This window comes from Pantherophis guttatus, chromosome 4 (genome assembly GCF_059756535.1).
Source record: "Pantherophis guttatus breed Tessera chromosome 4, ASM5975653v1, whole genome shotgun sequence".
Classification (NCBI taxonomy): domain Eukaryota; kingdom Metazoa; phylum Chordata; class Lepidosauria; order Squamata; family Colubridae; genus Pantherophis; species Pantherophis guttatus.
Window position 1 is genome coordinate 30,013,797 of NC_142066.1, and position 27,760 is coordinate 30,041,556.

The 27,760-nt window shown below is 42.5% G+C and overlaps 1 protein-coding gene across 4 annotated transcripts; it reads left to right on the forward strand.

Annotated features, from left to right (window-relative positions):
• The first annotated feature begins 623 nt into the window (after positions 1-623).
• On the forward strand, positions 624-24,327 carry CDC42EP5 (CDC42 effector protein 5). Of its 4 annotated transcripts, none has more exons than XM_034423206.3 (3): positions 624-1,286; positions 11,962-12,347; positions 19,297-24,327. In XM_034423206.3, the coding sequence occupies exon 3, from the start codon at positions 19,297-19,299 to the stop codon at positions 19,975-19,977; it is 681 nt and encodes a 226-aa protein (XP_034279097.1). In that variant the 5' UTR covers positions 624-1,286; positions 11,962-12,347; the 3' UTR covers positions 19,978-24,327. The 4 variants fall into 4 exon arrangements, with proteins under 4 accessions (XP_034279097.1, XP_034279100.1, XP_034279098.1 ...); XM_034423209.3 differs by having other exon boundaries at positions 1,017-2,073; XM_034423207.3 differs by having other exon boundaries at positions 1,236-1,653.
• Positions 24,328-27,760: the final 3,433 nt, after the last annotated feature.

Below are 27,760 nucleotides of genomic sequence, written 5' to 3' on the forward strand. Positions count from 1 at the left end.
AAATACATTTAAAACAATAGGACAAAAAGAGGGGGATAAAGCATGGGAACACGGAAAAATTCTGACCCAGCCATAGCTCCGCTGTCTCTGGGGAGTTCTCAAGAGATTTTCCCCGGAAAATGCGATCTCCCCAAAAAAGGCTGCATCAGGCTGCGGAGGCCCCCAATTGGAAATACCCTATCGCCGTTCCTACCCACTCCCGGGCCACAGAGATCGCCCGTGGGGAAGGCAGAATCTGGACGTGCTCGCATTGCAGGGGTCGGAGCAGGAGGCTAGAACAGCAGGCTGTTCACCAAACCACCCCCTCCCCAAAACTCCTAGACCTGGGAAGTGAGCGGTGCGTAATGTTGCGTTTTGGCTGTTTCTAATTCTTAGACCCAGTTGGCGGGGAATGCCCTGAACCCTCGCGTCACCTGAACGCAGGGTCCTCGCTCTCCCGCCTGCCTGCTCTGCATTCACACGCGCTGGAAAGCAGACGTGACCATACTTTATTGCACGTGCTTAGAACAAGCTTGCTCTACTCTGTACGTGCGAAGGTGCCTCCTCCTCCTCCCGCTCAGTCATTCAGTCGCCTGGTGCCTACCCACCCGGCACTAGCCCTGCGCTCTCTTCTCTGGTTTCCCAAAGCAGAAAGCATGTTGCCCGGGGAAGCGATCAGACAAACTGCAATCCTCCCATCTGGAGGGCGCCAGGTTGGGAAAGGCGGACCCTCCATACCTTCCAGCCTCCTTCTCCTCCGCTTTACTATATTCCAACAATCCTCCTGCTTTTCCTCCCCCTTTCTCCCTTTCCATCTGGAACTAATTATCCTCCCTGGGAAAGAAACTTTCAGGAAATTCCATCCTCGGGCTGGGTAAACCTTGGGATGGGTGGGAGGGGGGGGGGCGGGGATAGAGCGAGAGTCCCTTTCTCAGCAATGCGCTTTCCCTTCTGCCTCCTCCTCCTCCTCCTCCTCTTCCTCCTCCTCCTTTCCACGATCTACATTCTTCCTCTGGGTCTCCTGGAAAGCGTTTCTCTCCCGGCATCCCCCTTTCCGTTTTCCAACCGTTTGTTTGTTTGTTGATCGCCTCGAGCGCTTGCAATTAGTCGCCCAAATCTCTGCCTGAGATGGGGTGGGGTGTGCGGGGGGGGGGCGTGCTCCTCTAAGAAAAAAGACAGCTAGGGCAAAACCCGGGGAAAGTGGGCGTGGCTTGCGAGACACACCCCTCCCTTTTAACTGCTAGTTTGCCGGAGCTGCCTGCTGGGAAGGCTGTAAGCCGGATCAGAGGTTGGGAGTGACGCTCCAGGTAAGAGCGTGTCGCCGGTATAAAACACTGGGATTATTGCTCCGGTTTGGGGCGGTGGGGAAGAAAAGGGAATAATAAGAAGAAGCAGAGCAAGAGATCAAGAAGTCCTGGGCTCAGGAAAGAAAGAAACCTTCCTGAGATCTCACCAGATTAACGGGATTCTTGGGTTCGCTGGAAGGGACGTGTGGTTTAGTGGATTAGAAACGGTGTGGGATCGCTTCAAGGTGATTGCGGAGAGAGGAGCGGCGCAGCCCGAAGGATCCCTTCGCGTGGGGCAGCGCGGACTAGTGGATCGCAGCCGAACAAAAGGCAACCCGTGTCTGCGATTCGTGGCAGAAGGGAGTGGAGCTTAACAGAGTTCCAGCGGGTAACTGAAATTGTGGTTTTTCGTGGGAAAGGCGTTGCTCTACAGGAATCCCCGGGTTTTTGCCGCTTTGGCTGTGTCCACCTCAGAGAGAGGTTAGGTCCAGGTGAGGTGAGGTCGGGTGGGCTAGCGGTGGAGAAATGTGGCATCTCAATACGTGGGGTGATGAACTGTGGGCCACCGGAGTGAGCAATGAAAATGCCAGGCGATGAATCGAATCAGTCCAAAAGGAATGACAGAAGGCGTACAATGAAGGCGAAACAAAGGGTGGAGGGCGTAAAACTGCAGGGACGCCAGAGCATTCCCCCCCACCCCACCCCCTCTCCTGGGCATGTTCCCGACCAGTCCTCCCTCTTTCCTTGAGCCTTCTAAAGGTGTGATAGGTCGAATCGCCTTTCTTCTGCATGATCTTGGCCCTGCAAGGTAAGGATGATGGGAGCTGTAGTCCACCCAGGCTCGAGGTTAAGAAGCGAGGACGAACGTATATCTGGGAAGATCCTGCTCCTTGTGCAAAGGCTCTGCCCCCCCCTCCCCATAACTTGAACATTGTACCATATTGTGGCGTTTTTTAAGTGGCATTAGGTTGGGGCAGGACTGGAAGAAAGCACTGGAAAAATAAGTGGGGAGGGACAACGAATTAGGGCTTAGAGCATTGGGGAACCAGTGATTATTTTAGGTAGAAGGGAGTGGGTGTATGTTTTTGCATTTTTTTAAATGTTTGGGGCTACCCAAGAGACTAGAAATTCAGGGCAGCTCAGCTGCTGGGTTTACAGAATTATTGGGGTGCAGAATTGTGGATTTTCTACTGAACTTTAGTAACAATATGATATCCTTGAGCTGCATGAAGCAAGGTTAGCCTGTGTCCCCAGGCAAAACCTGCCCTATTTGGGCTGTGGTCTATACTCCCAGCCGCACCTTTGAAGATCACATGAGGCATGTTTGAAGCATGTTCCTGATCTCTAGGGCAGTGGGAGGGGGCAGGGCACCATGGATCTCCTGCATGTTATATAAATCGGGTTTTTTTATTGAACGGCACCATGTGATTCATTCCCCCCCCCCTCTTCTTGCATAAGGGATTGATTTCCCCACCCCCCTCTGTTTTAATGTTGCGGCTGTCTGTTAGGTCACTTTCACATGAAAATTGGATTAGCCATGTTAGGCACACTGGTTTTGTTCTTGGTAAAACTGTCAGTCTTGCTTTGTAGCTTCTATTTTTGCTGTAGCATGACCTACCTCACAGGGTTGTTGTGGGGAAAAAAAAGTGGAAGAAAGCACTGAGTACACTGAGTAACTCACCTTGAGCTCCTGAAGGGAAGGTGGAATATAAGTTTGATAAATAAATAAATAAATAAACCCTTGCTGGATTGAAACAATTAGGCCAACTACTGCTTTCAGCATCCAGAATTGTCAGAGGCCCAAGAAAGTCTATAGATAGAGCTGGTCACAGTGACACTTTCTCAGTAGAATCTATATTTGAAGAACTACTTCTCCTGTATTCTATTTAACTATTGAAAGTCCTCGATTTATGACTACAATTAAGCACAACATTTCTATTGCTAAGTTTTGCCCCATTTTATGACCTTTCTTGCCACAGTTAAGTAAATCACTTCAGTTAAGTTAGTAACGTCGTTAAGTGAATCTGGCTTCCCCTTCGACTTTGCTTGTTGCAAAAGGTGAGTTGCAAAAGGTGATCGCATAACTCCATGACACTGCAACTGTCATACATACATGCCAATTGCCAAGCATCCGAATTTTGATCATGTAATCATGCAAATGCTGCAATGGTCCTAAGTGTGAAAACCGGTCATAAGTCACTTTTCAGTCCTGTTGTAACTTCGGTCGTCACTAAACAAGTGTTGGTAAGTTGAGAACAACCTTTTCTCTAATAACCGATGGTTTATAGGTCGACCTCAACTTACAACCATTTGTTGAGCAATCATTTGAAGTTACAACAGCACCCCACAGTCACTTGAGCACTTAACAACTGGCATGTATTTATGATGATTGCAGTGTCCCAAGTCATGTGATTGCCATCTGCAACTTCTTCAGCTGGTTTCGTGACAAGTCAACGGGGCAAGCAGGATTTGCTTAAGCACAGGATTCATTTAACAACTGCAGTGATTCACTTAACAACCATGGCAAAAAGGTCATAAAATTGGGCATGACTCACTTGACAGCCACCTGGCTTAGCAATGGACATTCTGGTGCCAGCTGTGATTATACTCAAGGGCAACCTGTATATCGAAAGGGATATCACCTCTCACACGCTCTCATCTTTGCTAACTCTAGCATAGCCTTGGATGGAGTAATTGGGTCTAAGTGAAATTGAGTTCTCAAGAGTAACATGTTGAACAGGGCATGTTGTTTGCTGCTTATAAAAGGCCATCCCAGGGCATGCTTTGTAAACTGCACAAAGTGTGGAGCTGAATTTTAATGTTCTGACTGCTTGACCAGATTCACACCCTGGCTTACAACCAATATCATAGGCAGGACAATTTAGGAGAAAATCTTCAGCTCACCCAAATTCAGCCTTTAGCTTTTAATTAGAGATGCCAAACCACTTTCAGAAAAGTGTTGCTGTTTAGCACCCCAGCAGGGGAAAAAAAAACAAGACATTAAACTTTGGCACAAACCAAGAGCAATAAAATTAGAAAACCTGTTTATTTTATTTTTATTTGATTTGATTTCTATCACTCTACTTGCCACAGCAAATGGTTTCTCTAGTGTAGGATGGATAACATCTAAACTTAATGCTGGCTGGGATATGAGAGGTTGCCTGGAAGAAAATGCTGGTGGGTTCTGCATTCTCAGTTTCAGTTCAAAATCTCAGGATCTATTGAATGAAATTCTGCACTTGATCTTATATGGTAATATTGCTGGGTTTTTTTTTTTGAACAATCAATTTGGTATTTGAACATCCAATACAATATCTGTGATCTCCTCTGTGAATGTAGATGGAAACTACCATCTACAGATGGAGCCTTGATGGTACAGTGGTTTAGTGCACCCTGTTATTAACACAGCTGCCTGCAATTTCTGCTGGTTCGAATCTCTCCAAGGCTCAAGGTTGACTCAGCCTTCCATCCTTTCTAAGGTAGGTGAAATGAGGACCCAGTTTGTGGGGGCAATAAGCTGACTTTGTATAAAATATACAAAAGAATGAAGGCTATTGCTTAACGCATTGTAAGCCGCCTTGAGTCTCCAGAGAAGGGCGGCATATAAATCAAATTAAAAAAAAAAAACAACTAGATGGCCCGTAACTTTCCTGCATATCTAAAAGGGCAGGTACAGGTAGTCCTCAACTTACAACAGTTCTTTTAGTAACCGTTCAAAGTTACGATGGCACCTGAAAAAGTGACTTAATGACCATTTTTCACACTTTACGACCATTGCAGCATCCCCATGGTCACGTGATCAGAAGACAGATGCTTGACAGCTGACTGATATTTATGACGGTTGCACTATCCCAGGGTCATGTGATCTCTTTTTTCGATTTCTGACCAGCAAAATCAATGGAGGAAGCCAGATTCACTTAACAACCACGTTACTAATTTAACAATTGCAGTGATTCACTTAACAACTCTGGCAAGAAAGATCATAAAATGGGGCAAAACACACTTAACAAATTAGCAACATAAAAGTTTGGGGTCTCAATTATGGTTGTAAGTCAAGGACTACCTGTAGAGCTTCTGTAGATTTTGAATTCCTGTTATCCCATATTTGCAACTGCAGCTGATACGCTTATAATGATCATGCACCCCAAAATGAGATTAGGATGATTCTGGATTTGGTGAATAGGAGATCTGTTTTGTCTAATAAATCAAAACTACCGCTTGTCCTTGACTTATAACCATTAGTTTAGTGACCATCCGTGGTTACAATAGGACTGAAAAAAGTGTCTTGCAACTGGTCATTGCACTTAACACCCATGACAGCAGTCCCACAGTCACATGATCAAAATTGGGACACTTGGCAACATGCAAGTATGACATTACAGCATCCTGGGGTCATGTGACCTTCCAAGCAGGCTTCCAACAAGCAAAGTCAATAAAGAAGCCAGATTTGTTTAATGACCATGTGATTCACTTATCAACTGCAGTGATTCGCTTAACAACCATGGGAAAAAAGGTCGTAAAATTAGGCACAACTCATTTAATAATTGCTTAGCCACAGAAATTCTGGTCCCAGTTGTGGTCATAAGTCAAGGACTGTTTCAGTTTAGGCATCTTCAAAGACATTATAATCACAGAGTTTACATGCTTCCTTTTCAAAAGTAACAGATGTCAGTGAAGTGGTCCTGAGTTTCCACCAATCAGATTCGGTTCCTTTTCCAAAGACTGTAGGGTGCCTTGTTCAACCATCAAGAGACCAAATTTGACACCACTATTTATGGACAAAACTTTAAAATCTTCATCTTACTGGCCTATGCCTGAGACCTCATTATTTTTCCCTTGCCCAACCTGGTACCAGGGGTGAAATGCTCCCGGTTCGGACCGGATGGTGGCGGGTGGTTAGGAGAACCCGTAGCAAAAATCCCTGCCCCCCCCCATGCCCAGCTGAGCTGCGCAATCATCAGAGGCTTTTTAAAAAAAACTTTTAAGAGCATTTTTTCTACAACCTCTTCCGCCCAAAAAAATGCTTTTAAAAGTAAAAAAAAAAAAGAGCCTCTGATGATCAGGCAACTCAGCTAGGATCATCAGAGGCTTTTAAAAGCATTTTTTCTACAACCTCTTTGGTGGAAGAGGTTGTTTAAAAAATGCTTTCAAAAGAAAAAACAAGCCTCTGACGATCAGGCAACTCAGCTGGGATCGTCAGAGCCTTTTAAAAGCATTTTTTTTACAACCTCTTCAGCCAAAGAGGTTGTAGAAAGAATGCTTTTAAAAGTTAAAAAAAAAAAAAGTTGGCCACGCCCACCTAGTCACATTACACCCCCCCACAAGCCACGCCCACAAAACCAGTAGTAACAAATTTTACATTTCACAACTGCCTGGTACTCTCTAAACCAGGTCCCCAACCCCTGGTCCGTAGATCAGCACCGGGCCACAGCATGCCAGAAATCGGGCCGCCCAAACAAGCAAAGCCCCATCTGAAACTATTCCCCCTTCGGTCTATGGGAAAAACCTCCCCATGGAACCAGCTTAAAAGGTTGGGGGCCATGCTCTAAACCACAAAGGAGACCCTTTGAGAACTGTATGCAATGAAATTTCATTTTAATGTATGCTGATCAGTGTACATTCAAAGTGATAATAAAGTTATTCTAAGTCTAATATCTATCACCCAGGCTTACTACAAGGTATTTGCAGTTCCACAATCTGGAATGCTCCAAACTGGGGAAGCCTATCCAATTTGACTCTAATTAAAGCAGGGATATCCAACTTTAGCAACTTTTAAGACCCATGAACTTCAGCTCCCAGAATTTCCCAGCCAGCATGGTTAGCTGGGGGATTCTGGAGTTGAAATCCACAGGTCTTAAAAGTTGCCAAAGTTGGACAACCCTGCATTAAAGTCCATGGCTGATGCACCTCTGTGTAGGTAAAACTTTCACACAACAGCAAAATTAAAACTCAGATGCTGTTAAGTAGCAGTATGCAGTGAAACAAATCCCATTGGCGTCATAAAAAAAACCCAAAACCTCAGAGGATTTTTAGCATAACATTGATACGGGATTTCTTTTGAGGTCGATGAGCTATTTTTAATTCACGATAGGCAACCTGGAGGTGTCTGGTTGTTTTGGCTTGTACTTTCTCAATATCTGGATGTTGGCTGGATGAGGCTGGTACATCTAAAATTCCAGAACATCTCAAGGACACCAATTTGCCAGTGCCTGAAGGCATAAAAAGTAGAAACTGCTATCCAATTAAAAAGAAACAAAACCATTAATCATATGGTTGATTTCCCTTTATAGTTGATAAATCAATACTCTACTTTTCTCACCCTCTACCAAAGGTCCCATATTTTGCTCATTTTTAAGAATGTTCATATTTATTCCAATGATAGATGTTTCTGCTCTTGACCTGAGAAGCATTTCACATTTTTAATATGATACGCTGCTACTATCATGCTTGGATGAGACAACTCCCAATTCTTTCTTTAATTTGATTAGAACAATACAGGACTCTAAAGAAAATAGCCAATGGATTTAACTTGAATTCACCATTCTGTTTCTTGAGCCCAAAATCGGTACTTTCAGGAGGCTGAGTTAAGGACCGTCACTGTATGGTAGTATGAGCCCATAATTGAGTGTAGGGCAATCTGAAGCTTAGTTAGGGGTCTCTGAACCACAGTTCCCAGCATCCCTTACTGCACAGGTGATCCTCACTGGGATTTGAACTGGTGCTTTGCCAATCTCTGTATGGTTTTTTGATGGCTTTTAAAAAAGTCTGTTGAGATTATGTGACAAGGTACTCTAATAGAAAGGGGTTTTTCTTGCTCATTAAATAGGCATTTTGTTAATTGACAGCCAGTTTGGTCTAATGCAGGGTTGAGCAACTATGGCAACTTTAGGACCTGTGGACTTCAACTCCCAGAATTCTAGGAGTCGAAATCCACAGGCCATGAAGGCACCATAATTGTCCATCTCTGATCTAGTGATTAAGGCACTGGTTTAGAAAGTATGAGACAATGAATTCAAATTTCACCTTAGCTTCTTCTCACCTCACAGGGTGGTCGTTGTGGGGGAAATAGGAGGAGAAAAGTGTACTGGATTTGTTCATCACCTTGAATTATTTGTAAAAATAATAAAGGTGGGATATTAATCAAAATAATGTTGGCTCAGCAGACTGAAAGCATTGTGATTAACACCAGCTGTCTGCAATTACTGTAAGTTCGAATCTCACCAGGCTCAAGGTTGACTCAGCCTTCCGTCCTTTCTAAGGTGGGTAAATTGAGGACCCAGTTTGTGGGGGCAATAAGCTGACTTTGTATAAAATATACAAAAGTATGAAGGCTATTGCTTAACGCATTGTAAGCCGCCCTGAGTCTCCGGAGAAGGGCGGCATATAAATCAAATTAAAAAAAAAAAATCAAATCCTAGACATGGACAATCCTGACATTTTTCCCCAAAGAGAAATAGTTTAAATTCATTTTCCTTACTAACCCTTCCAAGATATTCTATCCTCCTTCAGTGTTTTTCTCTTCTTCTTTGAGCAGGTGGGGCATTTCAAAATAACCAACTGGGATTACAACTTTTTATTCTCTGCAGAGATATTTGAGGCCCGAAGTCATCTCATTAAGAAACTAAGATATTAAAAACAGGACATTTGTTCTACTGCCGTGCTGTTTTCTTCAACACGAAAGGAAATTCAAGTTAGGCAAAGCTCAAAGGTGCCAGAGGAAGTACCCCAAGGCGATATATTCCTACCCCTGCATTAGGCTAATCATAGTTTTTTATCATAGGCTTAACTCTCCCAATTGCATAACGGTATCCATTTTCACAGGGCTAATAAAACAGGAAAAAAGTTACAGTTTAGACATGCAATAAAATAGGAAGGATTGTGATCAAGTATGCCAGTTCAGATGACCGGAGGGTTAAAGTTCCCCCCCCCCTCTGCTTGCTAGAACTTCTTTTAAAAAGCCAATCTGAGCATGCAGAAATGAAGGTCCTCCTCAACCTTCTTCTCTGAAAAGAAAAAAAAATGCTATAACTAAATAAAGACCAAAAAAGATGCTGAGATGGGGGAGGAATGTGGTGGAAGAGGGCTACAGGGAGCCATAGCTGTCTCTTGCTCGCCTTTTGATCTCTTTACCCATTTCTTGTTTTGTCTACTCTGAAATACAAGCTTTGAACCTGATGTTCATAAATAGAGATAAAAAAATCCTGGACTCTTGAGATTTATGGCTATTTGAAGTAACCTCTCTCACCCCTGTGTTCTACACGCCAACTCAGATCTGCCTTCCCATTTTTTTAAAAAAGAAAAACATAACTAATCTTCAGAGCAACCACTCTTCCCCACGTGAACCATTCATCTTTTAGTCTTTTTGTTTCCTTAATCTCACCCTCTTTCTATCTCCAACACTACATCAATCCATTGGAATGCAGGGGCCATGTTTGTCAATTCTGATTTGAGTTAATTGCTCAATTAAAAAAAAAAAAGAAGGAGAAGGAGAAGAATATTCTGAAGTCTGGGCTGATTCATTTATCTGTGGGTCTCTTCACCCATTCTCCAAAAGGAAAAAAAATGAGCTTCTTGGTCGGAGGCAAAATATCAACAGCAAAAAAAAATTGTATTAGGGTTTTATTTTTGTTCTGGTTAATTCAAGAATTATTTCAGGCAATGAGGAAAGGTTCTTCAAACGTGCCAGAGTATAGGTAGTCTTCAATTTACAACGGTTTGTTTAGTGATATTAGTGATATTAGTTATTATTAGTGATATTAGTTTAGTCATATTTTTGTGACCTTCTGGTAAGCAAAGTCAATGGAGAAGCCAGATTCACTTAATAATCGGCATACTAACTTATCAACTGCAGTAATTCACTTAACAACTGATGCAAGAAAGGTCGTAAAATGGGACAAAACTCACTTAACAAACGTCTCAGCAATAGAAATTTTGGGCTCAACTGCAGTCATAAATTGAGGACTACCTGTATATGATCAAAGCCAGCTAATGATGAGATTATAAGAAAGCTATAATAAAAACCTGGATTAAAACAATCTTTTAAACAACTCTGAAAAAATGGCTGGCATGTTGGAAGGAAATGCTCTGCTTTTCTTGCTGGTGTAGATTTTTATTTATGAAGAGTTTCACATTGAAAGTTAATGACTGATGACAATTTCTCTTTTTTTTTCCCTTCTCTGATTTGCTCACCACTATTGGGTTCCTTAAAATGCATATGAGATGCTAAAAAAAGCATGAATTATGTTTCATGCTGATCAACAGAATGTGTCTCTGCTTGGCAAAACAAGATTTAAACCAGGATATGTTTTAAATGCTGATCTATACAACATGTTATGTATTATTATTAATGTGTTTATTGCATTGTATTGGAATGATGAGTTAAACATTGCTCTTTGTCTCTGTGATTTATGTACAAATATGTATACGTGTATAGACCTTTTTCTTTTTAAAAAAAACCCTGACTTGAAGCTTCTGTTAAAACAGAGGACATTCTTAAATTAAGAAATATTTGAAATATAAAGTCTCTATAGAAGGGGAGTTGTCAAATTTGCTGCCATTGCCACCATACCAAAGAACTGAGGTTATCTGGGAAAGATGCAGATGTAGAACAATGCAAATTTTTGTGCTGTCATCTCTTCAGAACCAATGTTAAGGACTGGAAAGTTAAGGAGGGGGACACAAAGTGGAGATGTGTTGTGTGTTTGTAAGTTTCAGTTGTAGAAGACTAGGGAACTTGGCCCTGTCTGTAAAGGTATGTCCCCTCAGCCAGCCACTTCTAAAATTTCTGACTATCTGTGTTAGTGGTTCTACACTATTGAACTCCTTCAAGTATACCTGTATAGGTAATCCTTGATATGAAGCCATTTATTTAGCAACCATTCAAAGTTGCAACATCATTAAAAAAATGACTTGGAACTGGTCCTCCCACTCAACAACCATCACATGATCCCCAGGGTCACGTGATCAAAATTTGGTTGTTTGACAGCTGGCATGTATTTATGATAGTTGCAGCATTCCGGTGTCACATGACCTGCCATTTGCAACTTTACCAGTTGGCTTCCAACAAGTAAAGTCAGTGAGGGAAGCCAGATTCACTTAATGACCATGTGATTTACTTAACAACTGCAACAATTTGCTTAACGACCATGGCAAAAAGGTTGTAAAATTGAGTGTGAATCACTTAACAACAGGTTTATTTAGAACAGAAATGCTGCTCCCAATTGTGGTCATAAGTTGAGGACTGCCATTGGTTTCCATGTGGCTGATTTTTTTCTTCCCATACAACTGCCAAGATTTTTTTGGCAAAAGTGAAGGTGAAGGTGAAGGTGAGACTAGCTCAGCCATCCTTGTCTAACTAGTCTGTGTGTGTGTGTCACACATCGCCAGTACGTGTCACTTCACTTTTCAAAGCCTAACATTTAGAGACGCTCCTTTTACATCCCTGCATTATCTGTCATTTGATTTTTAGCCGGGTTTCCGAATATGCCAAACGAACTCCGGAATTCAGGAATGTGCTGAACTTTATACAAAGTTAGATGTTGTTTATTTTCCCCCTAATGTGTGGGTATGCGTTTAAATTTCCTGCCCGGGGATAATATTTGTTTTGGCTTTTGGTTCCCTCTTACAATATCCTCTGTGGCGCAGTTTGGATTTTATTGGTGTTTCTGACATCTGTGATATTTTCTTTCTTGTTCAGGTATAAATAAATAACTTTCTGGGCCACCACCCAAGAAGGGGTGGAGTGAAAGCTGGTGAAGAAGGAGGAAAAAAAGAAAAGAGAGAGAGAGATAGACGGAGAGGTGGACAAATGAAAGGGAAAAAAAAGAAATTTTCCGGGGATTTCTGAGAACTCAAAAGCAAACTTCCCGGACGTTGCTGGACAAAACTGGAACAGGATCCAACTCTGAACGCTGGGAGGATATTGAGAGAAGATTTTTTTTTTTTTTGTGGGTTGCTTTGGCACTGCCCCTTGGCGGAGGCAGCGGATTGGGGCGACTACAAAAGCAGGAAGAGAGTCGGGACGATCCTGTGAGTCACTTGAGGTGTGGGAAAAAGGCAGTTGCCGCACTCTTTTTAGAAAAGGTGAGTTTGCTAACTTAAAAGACTCTCTTTTTTTCCTTATCTTTCGGCGCCTGGGGAATTGTGGCTGGGCAGTTGGAGAAAGACATGTGTTGAACCATCTGACATCTCTCCTTGCTGCAGGGAATTAGGGTTGCGGTGGGGCCGGGATGGTGAAGGGGGGGTGTGTGACTCCGAGTGTAGCTTGGGCTGTAGTAAAATAAGCCAGCCAGGAACTGGGACTCATTAGTCCCCTACTATAGAGTGTGATTTAATTAGGGCTAGCTGATGAGCTGGAAACTAAAGTGCTACCTCTGTAGCGGAGGATTGTAGTTTCAAAATGAGACCCGGGAGTCTGGAGAGCTGAAAAAGAATTCAATTGTGGTTCTTATTTCACCTGGAGAACAGCTAACCTAACCAGGTGGCCAGCGCAGGCACTGGGAATGGGTGATGCCTTTGGATAGCCTCCTTCTCTAAAGGAAGGGAGTGCAGGGGGCGAACTGACCTTTAATCTCGCAAAAGGATTAAAAAGAAACTTGGGGGTGTGGTAGTCTTGTCTGTGTGTGTGTGTGTGTGTGTGTGTGTGTCTGTGTGTGTGTGTGTGTAGGGGAAGAAATAAGTGAGTGGTCATAAATCAAACCACTGCTAGGTTGAAAGCAAGACGCAGAAGGGGGGGCTGTGGCTAAGCCACATTAACACCCCCACCCTTCCAGCCACAGATCTTTGCCTCAATTTCTTGGGATATTTTTCCTGGCATCTTAAAACTTTCAATGCAACCACCTTCCAGCTCTCTTTCTCCCTCCGCCCCACTGTTTTGAGGTTCTCCTCTTGAATAACCTAGTTCTTGGAGGACCCCTGATATAAAATGCCCTCTTGTTCCTTCTAGATCTTTTCTTCTGTGGTTCCCTAGATTTTTCTCCTGGTCCACCAATCCTCCCCTTGAAATCCCAATATGGGTTTTTTAGCCCAGTATCCCATTAGATCTCCTTCTTTCTGTAAGGACCCCAAAAAGCATTCTTCTAACTCATTCTCCGCTTCCTGCTTGCTAGGTCTAGATTTATCCTTTTCTAGATAAATACAAAATATGGACCCTTTCCCCACACAGATGTAGTTTCTCTGCTCCATCAGAGTTAGGCAATCCCACCAGATCCCACCCCTGCCCAGTGCCCAACTGTTTCCTTAATCCCAGCTGTGCACAAGCATTTCCAAAGGATTTGTGTTAATTTTTTGAAGGAAATTCCGTCATTGTCCTCTGGGGCTAGTAACCATATCTGTCATCCGCAGACAGAGAGGGGAAGGATGGAAGGGAAAGGAATAGATATATTTTCCCAAGAGACTTTTTAGAATAAGCCCGCCTGGGATCATGCCAAGATCATGTCAGATCCAGTGGTTCTGATTCTCAGCTGTTCCCCGCCTCACGTTTTTGCATGCCCTCTTGATGTGTTTTTGTGGTAGACAGCCAACGTGCCATCCCTGAAGGCTGGGATTCTGCTGAAAAGCATTTAAAAAAAAAAAAAAACCCACACCAAATGGAAGTGTCTCGTCTACAAGCTACACAAAAACCCTCTCTGCAGGCAGCCCTCAAGTGGTCATTGGGAGCTTCAAGCAAAAAGACTTGAAGGCAAAATAGACTTATTTGATAAAAGTTTGTTTGGTCTGATGAATAACTAAGGCTGGGGTTTCTCAACCTTAACATCTTGAAAATGTGTGGATTTTCAACTCCCAGAACTCCCTAGGCAGCTACCCTAATTCCCCAGGCAGATTGCCCTAAATTAGAAACACTGGTTTAAAGGCAGTTCATTCTCAAAGGTTACTTTGTCTATCCGGTGATATGTGAATGTCATGCTTCCCACAAATACATGCATATGGCTTTCTCAAGATAGTTCCTTCACCTCATGCCTACTGCTTTGTCTCAATGCAGTTCATTCATTCTCATTTTTAAAAAGTAAGAAGCCTTCCCTACCCCTTGGGATATTTTGGTTTAAACTTCATCTGAGAAGAGGAACACATTCCTGGCTCTGCCTCTTTTTCCCTCTTTGCTCTTTCCATTTGTAAGCTGCAGCAGGTTTAAGCTCATCATAAGTGGGCAGTTATGCCACTTTGTGGCCAATTATCTCTTAAAATAATAATCAAGGACTCTGGGATTAAAAGGATTGCATTTAAGAGCCTACTTCCAAATTGGAATCATCATGGAATAAATTGTCCCTGTAGCATATATTTCAGCAGAAATCAAGCAAGCTCTGATCTCTTTTTCGGCTTGCATAGGAAACTATTTGACAGTCCTCTTAGAGTCCTCCACTTATGACCAGAATTGGGACCAGAAATTCCATTGCTAAGCAAAGTATCAAGTCAAATAAGTTTATTACAGTCAAAGACAAGCGACCAGAACAAGTTAAGAACGCTCCAGGAATATCCAGTTAAAAATTATAGAATAAAATAATAACAGATAAAAATCTATATTATAATCACAATTTTGCATCCATTCACAGCAAAACTGTACTATAATATAGTATACTACAATATCAATCCTGAAATCTGTGACGCCCATAATCATTAAATATTAAAATGCAAAATAGTAGTAATGCAAAAGGGTTTGCTGCATTAATTGTGTAAAATAGGTATGTTTCCGACGAATCCCCAGTGCTGCTGCGCAGAATCTAGCCCCCTGCGCTGCAATAACAGTCTGTTCGTTCCTTAAGCAGCCACTGGAGGTAAGTAATACTGGAACGGCCAGGATACCTATCGATTATTGGGAATATCTCTATAAAAAGATCATCGAAGGAGAATGTGTTCAATGGTCTCCACTTCTCCTGAGCCACAGGAACAGAGTCTTTCAGTCAATGGTATCTTTTTATACTTGCCATGCAGGACGGCCGATGGAAGCACATGGCAGGCACCGTGCAAGCAAAAATGCTTTCCGGTGGTTCACGGTCTCCAACTGGTGGTTGTTAAATGAGGCACACTGATTTTATGACCTTTTTTGCTGTGGTTGTTAAATGAGTTATTGTGGTTGTTAAGTGAATCATGTCATTAAGCGAATCCAGCTTCCTCCAACCCCCCGCAATTGATTTTGTTCATCGGAAGCCACCTCGGAAGGTTACAAGTGACAATCACATGATCCCAGGATTCTGCCAGTTGTCAAGCGCCCAGATTTTGATCACGTGACTGTGGGAATGCTGCAACAGTCGTAAGTATGAGGACTGATCATCAGTTACTTTTTCCAGTGCTGTTGGAATTTCAAACGGTTGCTAAACACATCATTGTAAGTTGAGGACTACATTTGATAGGTCCCAGGCAGCGGGACTTTTCTATGGAGATGCCCAGTTTATGAAATATCCCAAAAGCGAGGCTGGCTTGGTTCCTTTTGTCTTTCTAGAAGGCAACAAAACCTGCCATTAGTCCTAGGGACCCCAGGGGACCGGGGAGATGGATACTATCTGTGAAATCAGGGTCCTGTTTCAAGGACTTTCAAGGACAGAGATGATGGATGGCAGAAAGTAAGAGTAGCCCTCCGCTCACTTGAGTGGAAGTTCACGCACGAGCATGCACCTGCCCCCCCCACACACACATTACACCGGGCCAGGCCACTAAGCTGGAAAAGTTTGGGATCGTTGATTTAGGCCATGAAATGCTGGCTGGGGAATTCTGGGAACTGAAGACCACACATCTTGAAGTTGCCAAGATTGAGAAACATTGATTTGGGCTGTTTTCAGATCACTGCAGGCTGTGTCAAAGGTCTTCAGCCTGTGCGCCATTTGGGTTTAGTTCCAAAAACTTCTTTAAGGCAGTTGCATATTTTGTGTAACTGCCCTCCATAGCTGCCTTGCAATCTTGAGCAAAAATATTAGCGCTTTGGATAGGTAAGATGTTTGTGTCCCTGTTTGATTTAAAATAACTTTATGGAAGTGAATCCAGAGAATTGGCTTTATTTCTACCAAACCGTTAATAGCACCCACTAACAAGTAGTTCTCTTTGGTAGAATAGCCAGAAGCAACGTTGGGCTGATGCAATGCAAGCTACCTCCTTATACATGTGTCATGGAGTTGCTCATGAGTGTGAAAGGATAGGAGCTTGTGGTGTAATGCTGAGTGTTGCTTTGGTCATTTTGGACCTCATGGACACCTAGAGGACACTCCTAAAGAGATTCCCAATGAGGAAATGATATCCATGAAAGGGAAGGTCCCTCTCACTACCTCTGGACACTGCTGGACTATTGGCTTTTTTCTTGTGTGCTTCTAATATTTTCCAATAAAAAGGAATGGAGTAAAAAGGAATTACAACCACAATTGAGCCCAAAATATCTGTAGCTAAGTGAGGCATTTGCTAAGTGAGTTTTGACCCATTTTACGACCTATCTTGCTACCGTTGTTAAGTAAATCATTGCGTGGTTAAGTCAGTAATATGGTTGTTAAGGGAATCTGGCTTCCCCATCGACTTTGCTTGTCAGAAGGTCGCAAAAGCTGATCACATGACCCTGGGAGATCATAAATATGGTTGCTAAGAGTCTGAATTTTGTTCACGTGACAGACATGACCGTGGGAATACTGCAATGGTTGTAAGTGTGAAAAATGGTTGTTAGTCACTTTTTTTTTAGTGCCATTGTAACTTTGAACGATCACTAAATGAACTGTTGTAAGCTGAGGACTACTTGTAACGTCCTTTATTCCTCATCCCTTCTCACCCACAAAGGAAAAGGGCCCCATCCATCCATCCTCCGCCAACTCCTGAAACTAGCATCGGTATCAAAGGGATTCGTAATCAAGTGGGAAATCTTCTTCCTGGATCCCAAAGAAAGGGAACAACGAAGCTTAGGAGAGAAGATGAAGGAATCCAGGACTCCAGAGGGTTTTTCCCCCTGGCTCCTGATACCTACGCTGGGTTTATTTACCACCCACAGCTGAGTCAACTCTTAGGCCGTTTTCCATTCCTGTCAGCACTTTCTGAGCTCTGGAGGGAAGGAGAAGCTTTGCTTGACTCTCCTCTCCCCTCCTCTGCCTCCCTCCTCTACACTTGTCCAGACAATGTCTCCCTTCCACCCCCAGTGTAGCTCCATTATTCCCATTCAACATGAATCATCTCTCTTAGATCATCACACCTCCGACAAGAACATTGCAATGTTGGGCAGGTACCAGGAGAGACAGGAAACTCCAGCGTCTGTAGGCCTGGTCCACCTTGCGTGTAGGGGAGGGCCAACAATCCCATCAGGACAATATTTGGGGGAAAGCATCCAAAACACAGAAGGAGGGAGATCTTCCTTGCAGTCTGGTTTTCTGTATCTGAGTCAAGGGAAGGAAAAAACTCTCCCGTTTTAACAGCCATTCCCTTCCACACCTCAAATTCCATACCAAAGTATCCAACAATATTTCTGATGTGATTACCATGAATGTTCACAGCATTGTACAGAAAGAAGCTCCCTGTTTCTTAGATAATGCATCCATTCCAGTTACCCATGGGTAGACCTAGTTTGGTTTAATACAACAAACTACCGCATTGCAGTTTAGTGTGCTGAGCGAACACAGATATTTGGGTTTCCTAACCATGGGTTGATGTGTTAAAACTGGGCAATTGTGGGTTAATAAACCACAATTAAGTAAATAATATCTTAGTGTCTTGTGTAAATTCAAGCATAGATCCTATAGAAGATCTGTAACAACTTGAATATGCTATATTCTGCTATGAACACAACTAAATTCTGCTTCTGTCGAAGAAATGATACCTAGTTTGGGTCGTTTCTTCTTGGGTGTCCTTAAAATCTTCTGTCCTCCAGATCTTGCTCCTCTTCTTCAGAAACTTGAGTCTCCCAGAGCAGCATAAGTGTTCCTCAGTCAAAGAACTGGTTGGGCAAGTTATATGTGGGTGGCCAGTATGTGAAAAATATCCTAAGCTGGGTCAGGAGGGAACAGTATTCCTGCAACTCTTTCATTTATCCCAGGTTCTGCCTGTCATAAAGCCTGAAATCTTTGCCCTCTCAGACTGAAAGGAAAGTAAGGCCAGATCGACTCCTGTAAAAGTCTTGCATCGACCTTGTGAGTTTTAGCACATTTTATGTGAATTCGATAGATTGGACAAAACCAAGAGAATACCTTGGTGTAAGGGATTCTCTCTTTTGTCTCTTCTATCTCAGAGGAGCTAAAATATGATAGCTCCATGGTCACCATAATTAAGCACCTTGGAAGAAAATAAATCCAGACAGGGTAACTGTTTTCGAAAACTTGTCTTCTGAGATTATTGTTTTTTCATATCATTGGTTCCTGTGCTATCTCTCTTAGAAGAAAGCCACAACAGTCTCTTGGCTGCCTTCAAGTTGAACAAATTTATTACAGCAGAAGATTTCATGATGAGTCATGTGCCCAAAGTGTTAGCTAAGTTGCAGATAAACTCAAAGTTGGCTAGAAAGGAGCGGCAGTAAGTGTGAGTCAAGGAAAATGTGAATTATGGGAAGACAAGACTACTACGTGGAGGGCTACCGCAAATTAACATTAGCACTAAAGGCAAACATCCTGCCATGGGTAAATTAATATATGGTGTGATTAAAAGTGGATTATGTTCATTTAGGGCAAAAATGATAGCCTTAATTCAATGGGAGTTGATTGGGAGCCGCCCAGAATTGGCTTTAAGGTAGGCAGCTATATAAATGTTTTAAACAAATAAACAAACAAGTAAATAACTCATGCTTTGGTTTCATGCTTCGGCTATATAAATGTTTTAAATAAATAAGCAGCTCAAGCTTTGGTTTCGTGCTTCGAGCTCCTGACTTGCAATGGGATGTGCAATCTTTTATTTATCCTCAGAAGGCCACTTTGTTCTCGTGGGCCTCACAAAAGGTGAGACCTAGGCTGTACCTGGGTGTCAGTGTGGGATTTTGTGGCAGGATTTGTGATGAGATTCAAATCTGAGTCTTTAGGAAAGTAATGAACTCGTGCTGGTTCCAGTGAGAACGCTTTGGACCCTAATCTTATGTCTCTCTTTTCAGATGCCCATCCTCAAGCAATCTCCAGTTTCTCATTCCAAGAAGAGGCCCCGTCTGGATCGAGCCATGATTAGCGCCCCTTTGGGGGATTTTCGACATACGATGCACATTGGCCGTGGGGGCGATGCTTTTGGAGACACATCGTTCCTTAGCAACCATGGGGCTGCCAAGACCAATGGGTTGCCTCATGATATAGCAGTGTCTCCTGGGTCTCTAGGTTCTCCTGGAGATGTTTCTGGTTGCTTTGAATTGCTCTCTCCCCCTGGGAGCGGGAATGGAGTAGTCCAGAGTCCAACAACATCAACCCCTGATGGCAGCTTTGTGGTACTGCAGAGCCCAGAGAAGGCTGACTGGAAGCCCCCCAATGGAAAAGATTGGGACCTGCAACACAAGTTCTCCCTGGAGAGTCCCACACTGGACCATGCTGAATCCCTTCTCTCTTTCCAGCTGGACTTGGGCCCTTCCATCTTGGAGGATGTGCTGGGAGTGATGGATAAAGATTGGGACAATATTAAAGGGCAGGATCAGGAAGTATTGAGGGATGAGAGCTCAAGCCCATTGGAATGCTCCCAGCAGGAAGATGAAAAAGAAGAAGAGGAGGAGGCGGAGGAGGAAGAGGAGGAAGAAGAGGAGGGACAGGGCTACAGTTTTGAAGATGAACAAGATGAAGAGATTGGGTTATAGGAGGAGGAACATCTTGGTTTTGCTCTTTCTTTTCCCCATCCTAAAATTTCTGCCAGTCCACTCTTGCAGAGTCTTTCAGCCTCTACTGCAGTATTCAGCAACTGGCAGCCTTTTGGCCAAATATGGCCAGCAAATGACTATTAGCTAATCCACCATTTTATCCCTGCTTCTTCCCATAGAGAAGCCTTTTTTACCTTCAGATTTCTTATTGTAGTGTTCAAACAGGAAAACGCCAATCAGAATCCTATGGCACATTCCATGATGCTACTTCTGAAAAATAAGTTCCAGAAGGTGCTTAATAATCCTTGTTCTTTCCCCATCTTCTTGTATTCCTTCCAAGTCCTGGGACAGTGCAGCTTTTTTGTACTGGAAAAATACGTCTTGGCTTCAGCCCATCTCTCTATCTGGAATCAAAGTGACATACCACTGAGCCTATTACGAAACTCTCTGTCCATCATCTGCTCTTATGTTTGTCATTTTTTACTTAACCGTCTTGAATTCCACCTCTCTAACCCCCACTGTTGGTTTCCCTCTATGAATTTGGAATATGCTTTGAGGAAAGGTCACCTAAGAGAACAGACTGAGAGAATGTGAGGACACAGTCTTAACCGAGAGGCACATGGTTGAAAATACAGACTAAGAGAGAATGATACCATTTTAGAAACTCTGTCTAATGATCTCCAACTATGTGGCCAATTTCTTGTACCAACTCGTATGCTGTTGGAACATTCAAAGCTATGAAGTCCTTTTCTGTCCACCAGTCTCTTTTCAATGGACGAACAGAACCTATAGCTTCCATTTCAGAATTCATTCAGTTGTTTTCCTCTCAAACCTGTGGATCTGTATATCCAAGCAGTATTGTGTATCCAAGCAATTGTGAGATGTCTTCTTAAGAGATGATCTTGTGTTAAGAAAAGAACACGATTAGAGGGAAGGCAGAAGAACTGACACATTTTCTTGAAGTCAATGAAAAGGATGAAGATCCTTTCATGGCATGAAGAATGAAGAAAAGATGTTTGGTTCGTAACAAGAAGAGAAGAGTTGAATGGACTGCAATTAGGCACGCACCTAGCTGCCTCTGACAAGGGACAGAATTTTCTGCCAGTGGCCCACCTCAGTGTTTCTTGCACCCTGTATAAAAGAAGCATCTCTTTTTGTCAGTCCAGTCATGCACAAAAAAGAACAAAGTTTTCAACGGATATGGTGGCTGGAACAATTCTGTGTTATTTTTCGCTCTCTTTTGGCTAGTTACTTTTTAAACAGATTTATTTATGAAGGACAAAACTTGGAGTGCTCGTGTGGAAAAAATATGCATCTTTTTTTTCTTCATTAAAGCTGTGATGGGTTTGGGTGGTAAGGCAGGGTTGCATCCATAGATAGCATCTCTATCCAATTTGAACTGGATAACCTTTTAAATCAGGTGCTTTTAAATTAATACAATTCAGTGGGCTGGAAGCGGCAATAACTGGAGAGGGATTTATACTGGCCAATATATTTTTGAACAACACTTTTATAATCCCAGATCCATCAAATTAATAGCTTGTCTTTTTGCCCATCAGATATTTCTTTTACATTCTTTTTAAAGTGATATTCTGTTACAGCTATCTTGGCTTCCCTAAACTGGCCTGTGGGAACATTGTCAACTCATTTTTGGAAGTTAATGGTAAACAGTTGGGAAACAAATTTGCCTGTTCTCTGTACATATGCAGAGATGGTGGTACAGCTGTAGATTTGTTTGTGCTAAATATAAGAATGCTTATATAGAAATAATGCCTTCCCTTTGCTGTACCCCTTGGTTCTGCCCCATAAACTTTATTCATCTTCCTGTTCCTAGTCTAGATCTAGATCAGCTCCTTAGGGCAGTCCTCCTCAATCTTGGCAACTTTAAGAGGTATGGACCAACTCCCAGAATTCCCCATCCAACATCTTAAAATAGCCAATAGTTGGGAAATGATGTCTTAGGGATTGCTTACAGGCGGATCTAGTCTATATGTTTTTTTGATTCCACCGTGTTTCTGCTTTTGGGTTCTTACTCCTGATTCATTTATTGTAATGGAAAAGGTATATAGAACTGTAATGTATATGGCCTTACCTGAAGTATTTTATCTGCTACAAAAAAAGAAAAGTTGTTTTTACTGCCAGAATGAGTGTTACCACCTCCTTCCTCTCTGCCTAAATGGGACAAGATTTAAATATGTCAGAATTAAAGTAGATAAGGGTGCTCAGTACATTACTACAACTGACATTGCTACAAAATAAGGTAGTGATGAGTGGACTTCAGCTCCCAGAATTCCTCAGCCAACATGGGAATTGAAATCCAGTTCTGGGAGTTGACTTCCACCAATTTCAAAGCTGCCAAGGTTGAGAAACACTAAGATAACCTGTGGCTCCCAGAAGCTCTGGATGAAGCCAACGACCTTCTCCAGAAGTTGCTACTGAGTTGTAGTTTTTAATATAAGGAAGGAGGAAGAAATAATTAATTTCACAGAGAGCAATCATGCAGCCTCTGTTTTGTTTAAAATTCAAAGTCTTTGTCTGGCTTTGAGAGCACATGCCAATTAACCAGCCAGATGCATCCTTCTGATCATAAAGAGCTAAATATATTTGCAGTAAATGTCAGTTACTTACCCTTTAGTAGTCTATGGAGATTCTCAGTCATCCAGGTCACAGTTGTCCCAAAGGTGCTTTTTCAAGAGGCAACTGGACTTTCTTTGTTCTTCCTTGAAGACATTTTGCTTCTCATCTTGGATGTCTTCAAGGAAAAAGCACCTTTGGGATTAAACCTCTAGTAGTATAGCACCAGACATCACTGGTTTTTTTTGTTTTTTTTTTCAAACAAGACAGGCGAGTGAGGATGGGGGAGTGGAAAAGACTATTAAGTTGTGACCATGTTTTTGCATCACACATCCTTTCTTAGAAAGCTGTCTTGGCTTTGTGGTGGTTTTCTAATTTTGTTTTGCTGGATCCCATGTGCCAGCAAGCAATTTCAAGACTGGAAGTGAATATAGTGCCCCTGTACCTGTGTTTCTTAGCTGAAGAATATAGGTTTGGGTAGGGGGTATCAGAGAAGCTTAAGGAAATGGGGGTTCTCCGTCATTTGAAGTTTTCCATGTGAGGTATAAGAAGAGTTTTAATGTATGAGGACAGATTGGTTTTCCAGGAAGTAATGTACAGACAGTTTCAACAGAAGCTAGAGTCCCATAAATTAATGTTGGTCAATACTCAGATTTATTATGGGTGGAGATATCTTTCAACTGCAGCCAACTACAAACAGAAGCTTAGCTGAAGAGTATTTCATCAGATAATCACAATATATTACCAGTTATTGCTCCAAATAGTTAGTGCATCAACTCTAATTTATGGCAGGAGACTGCTCTGGAATTCTGGTTTTCAATGGACTCCCTAAAAGTAACAAGATGATAGAAGTATGATGCTCTTTGGTGAAGAAGACAAAATAAAAATATTGGGATGACAAAGAGGTGAGAGGAGGGATGGGGGGGAGTAAAGATATGGGTGTGTCTATTTCAAAGTTACAATTCCACTGTTTTATTCTTCTTTACTAGGTGGTGACTTTACCTACCTAATATAAGCTACAGTTCCTAAAGCAGTATGTCTGCATTGTGAATATAATCCAAAAGAGGAGGAGGTTTCTAATTTACATAAAAAGAAATAAAAATGTGTCTCATGCATCAGGCAGGATGGGGTTAAAAGTGGGTTCTTGAGCGGTGAAGAGTACAGCATTCAAAACTCTCCAACCTGTGAGCATGACAGATGTTGCAATCCAAGCTATATGGAGGGCTCTGCCCCAATGTATATTGCAATCCCAAATTGCCCCTCTACTATCTCCATGTTAAAATAGGGGAAACGGGACACTCCCCCCCCCATGGTGGTGAGCGTGTTTTATCTCTGGTATGATTTTAAAGCTGCTCCATTAAGGAGGTTTGGTTATTGACTGCAAATGAGATTGGGGCTGGTCTCTGATCTTCAGTTTTCCTTTGGGAGAAAAAAACCACCTGTTTGCTATTCTCTACTATTTGTATGCATTTCCAAAACTCTCGCCCTCCCGTCCAAGATTTAATCCTGAAACCTATTTCTTAGATCCCCACAGATTTAGATCTTTTAATTTTTTTATTTTTTAAATAATCCTTGCAACTGATGTAGCAAGATGGCTCTGTGTACATTACATTTATTATTTTGTAATGGTTCATTTTATGGGATTGCTATGTAAGAGAACGTTTATACAGCTCCCCCTCTTGATGTGTTTAACTATCAGCCTACTATCAGACTATTTGTACAGTGACTAAAAAGTGTTTGATATTTCTTGTAATTAAAAGCAAATTAGTTTCGGTTGCTTTTGTGTATGATATCTATTCCCACCAGACTCTTTGCTATCACTGGCTGGTTCATGGCAGGAGTTCTAGATCTGCTCAAAGGTGGGCTTTCTTGCATTGAAGAAGAACTACAGTTAGGCCTCAGTTTATGACCATAGCAATAGCCTTTAGACATATATATTGCTCCAGGATCTGCTGGCAGTCGGCAGAGTTAGCCTGCAGTACTGCATTCTAACCACTGCGCCCCCACAACCATAACTGAACCTCAAATTTCTCTTGCTAAGCAAGACAGTTGTGAAGTGAATTTTGCCCCATTTTATTACTTTTTTGCCACAGTTGTTAAGTGAATCAACCGTAACTGTTAAGTTAGTCACATGGTTATTAAGTGATTCTGGCTTCCCTATTGACTTTGCTTGTCCGAAGGTCACAAAATGACCACATGACCCTGGGACACTGCAACCATCATAAATATACTGCAAAATTCAAGCGGCTGAATTCTGTTCACATGACCATGGGGGTGCTTCAATGGTTGTATGTGTGAAAAATGGTCACAAATCACTTTTTTTCAGTGCCATTGTAACTTCAAACTCTCACTAAACACACTAAATTGTTGTAAGTTTGAGGGCTATCTGTATAACAGTATTCTGAATCAAGGTCAGATGTGGAATTCAGCCGGTTCGGACCAATTCACTCAAACCGATAGCGGAAATCGCGGGTGTAAACATGGCCCAACGTTGGTTGTAAAACAGATTTATTTCTAGTCCTACATAGCCATTAAAGCCAGCTGGGTCAATCAACAGGACAATGTGAGTTCTAGTTCTGTCTAAAGGTATGAAAGCTAGCTGGGTGACTTTGGGCCGGTCCTTCTCGTTCAGCCCAACCCACCTCACAGGGTTGTTGTGGGGAAAATAGCAAGAGGAAGTGATATATATGTTTGCTGCCTTGTATTATTTGTTAAAGTAATAAAGATGGGTTAAAATTCTAGTTGATTAATAAAAAAGTGTATGGCAGACTAGTTGAAGCCATTTCTGGCATTCAGAAGCTGTGGTTCTGAAGAAACTAGCAGGTCCCAGGGAGGAATAGGCTAATTTTGGCTAAGGATAAATCAGCAAGGTCACTATTGTTTGCCCTAATAGCTGGTAGTTATTCTGGGTATCAGCCATGCTCCTTTTATTGCCTGCTGTCTAATCCTATCAAAATGCCAGCTGGGGATACCAGGAATCAGACCTCCAGCCACATCATAATGCTGTACTTTCTCTTCAGCATGGCCTTGTATTTAACCGGGCACACAAATGCACTGATGACCCTTGAAAGGGCTTTGCAACAGATGGGAAGTTTCTGCCTCACCTGATTGGCCCTGCACTGTGGATTTTCTAGCCGTGCCTGGACTAAGGGACAGGCTGGTGTCATGCACCCAATCTTGAGGCCTCATGTTTCCTGTGGCTCGGCCCAACCCTCCCCGCAGCTGCTTGTCATTTGCAAAGCATTTCCTTCGTTTCCGGTGGTCAGACCCGAAATGCCAACATGTGAGTGGTAAGCACGAAGTCAGGCGGAATGCAAGGAGTTGCAAAGCAGACATTTTGGGGGTGGGGGGTGGGGGTGAACAGTATTCTTTGGGTCCAGCTGGATTTTGGAGGTCAGGAGAGAATAGAAGAAGAGAGGAGAATAGGAGGAAGTGGTTAGAAGATTGATCAGAGAATACACACAATGCACTATTATCAGTGTTTCTCGGCCTTGGCTACTTTAAGACGTGGACTTCAACTCCCAGAATTCCTTAATGAGCATGGCTGGCTGGGGAATTCTGGAAGTTGAAGTCCACATGTCTTAAAGTGGCCATGGTTGAGAAACACTGTTAAATTGTGAAGTTCTTGATCTCTATCTGTACTGGGATAGGTATGGGGACACCCTGGTTGAAAAGGACCCCCCATAACTCTTTGGTGGTAGTGGTGGTGGGGTATTAATATCTGAATTATTTTACTGAGCTTGTATTGGCTGAATCAGGCCATAACTATTAGCCACAATGGCTGTAGATTACTTCCAGGATCAAATATTAGTTTTCAGGGATCACAAGCAGGAAGTAAGCAATTACATTCATATCCCAGCTTCTTTTTGTCAGCCACTGTGGGAACCAATTGCTGAACGAGAATGGCTCTGCTGTGATCCAACAGGATGTTGCTTGCATTCCTTAACAAAGTTTCCTTTCCCAATAAGCAAAGCAAGATAGGAGAATATTCATGGATGTGGTCAAAAAAGTTAAAATAGCAGCCACAATGTTTTATTTACTTATTAAATTCATATGCTGCCCATTTCATTATCAAGCAATCCTGAGCAGCTCATAACGTCATAAACAATGATACAAAGGATTAAAGAATTTTATATTTAAATTTGATTTATATGCCACCCTTCTCCGGAGACTCAGGGCGACTTACAATGTGCTAAGCAATAGCCTTCATCCTTTTGTATATTTATACAAAGTCAGCTTATTGCCCCCACAACTGGGTCCTCAATTTACCTACCTTACAAAGGATGGAAAGCTGAGACAACCTTGAGCCTGGCGAGATTCGAACCTGCAGTAATTGCAGGCCGCTGGTCTTAATAACAGGGTGCTTTAGACCACTGTACTACCAATTAATAGCAATAGCACTTAGATACTGCTTCATGGTATTTTGCAGCACTTTCTAAGTGGTTTATAGAGTCAGCATATTGCCCCTCCACAATTTGGATCCTCATTTTGCGAAACTCGGAAGGCTGGAAGGCTGAGTCAACTTTGAGTCGGTCAGGATCGAACTCCTGGCAGTAGGCAGAGCTAGCCTGCAATACTGCATTTTAACCACTGTGCCACCATGGCTAAGTCGTGGTTTTAAGTACCTATGAATGTTCAAATTAAAACATTAAAATTAACCACAAAGCGAATAAAAGAACTAATTTGAGTTTGCAAATAAAAGAACCAATTTAATTAGCGTTTGATTGAAACTCTGTTTTTTATGTGTTGCACCTACACGGGCTGCTATCTTTTTATTTTTACTTTTGACTACACATTTTTTGGACTCTGCACTAGGCAGATACCTCGGTGTGAGAACTTTGAGAAGCAGACTGGATGACAGCTATAGGGAGAGGGAACATGGGTTTTTAATCGAGTTTCAGCATTTGCCACCAATTAAGACTGGGATTTCCCCTCTACCCCCATTCCCACAACAACAGGGATCAGATCAGAAGGGAAAAAAAGTTGGCTGATTAGGCTGCCTTCCCCATCTCCAGCTGCAACGTGTCTCTGGAGCCTTATCTGGGGTTCTGGTGCCTCCGTTTGCTGGTCAATTCCAGCTGTGAATTTCCTGTTGGAGGATAAACAGGGCAGCTGGAGGGTGGGAGGGAGGGTTTGCTGACACAGGCCAGGCCTGACAGGATGAAGGAAACCATTGCAAAGGCAACCTGTGATACACACCATCTGCGGG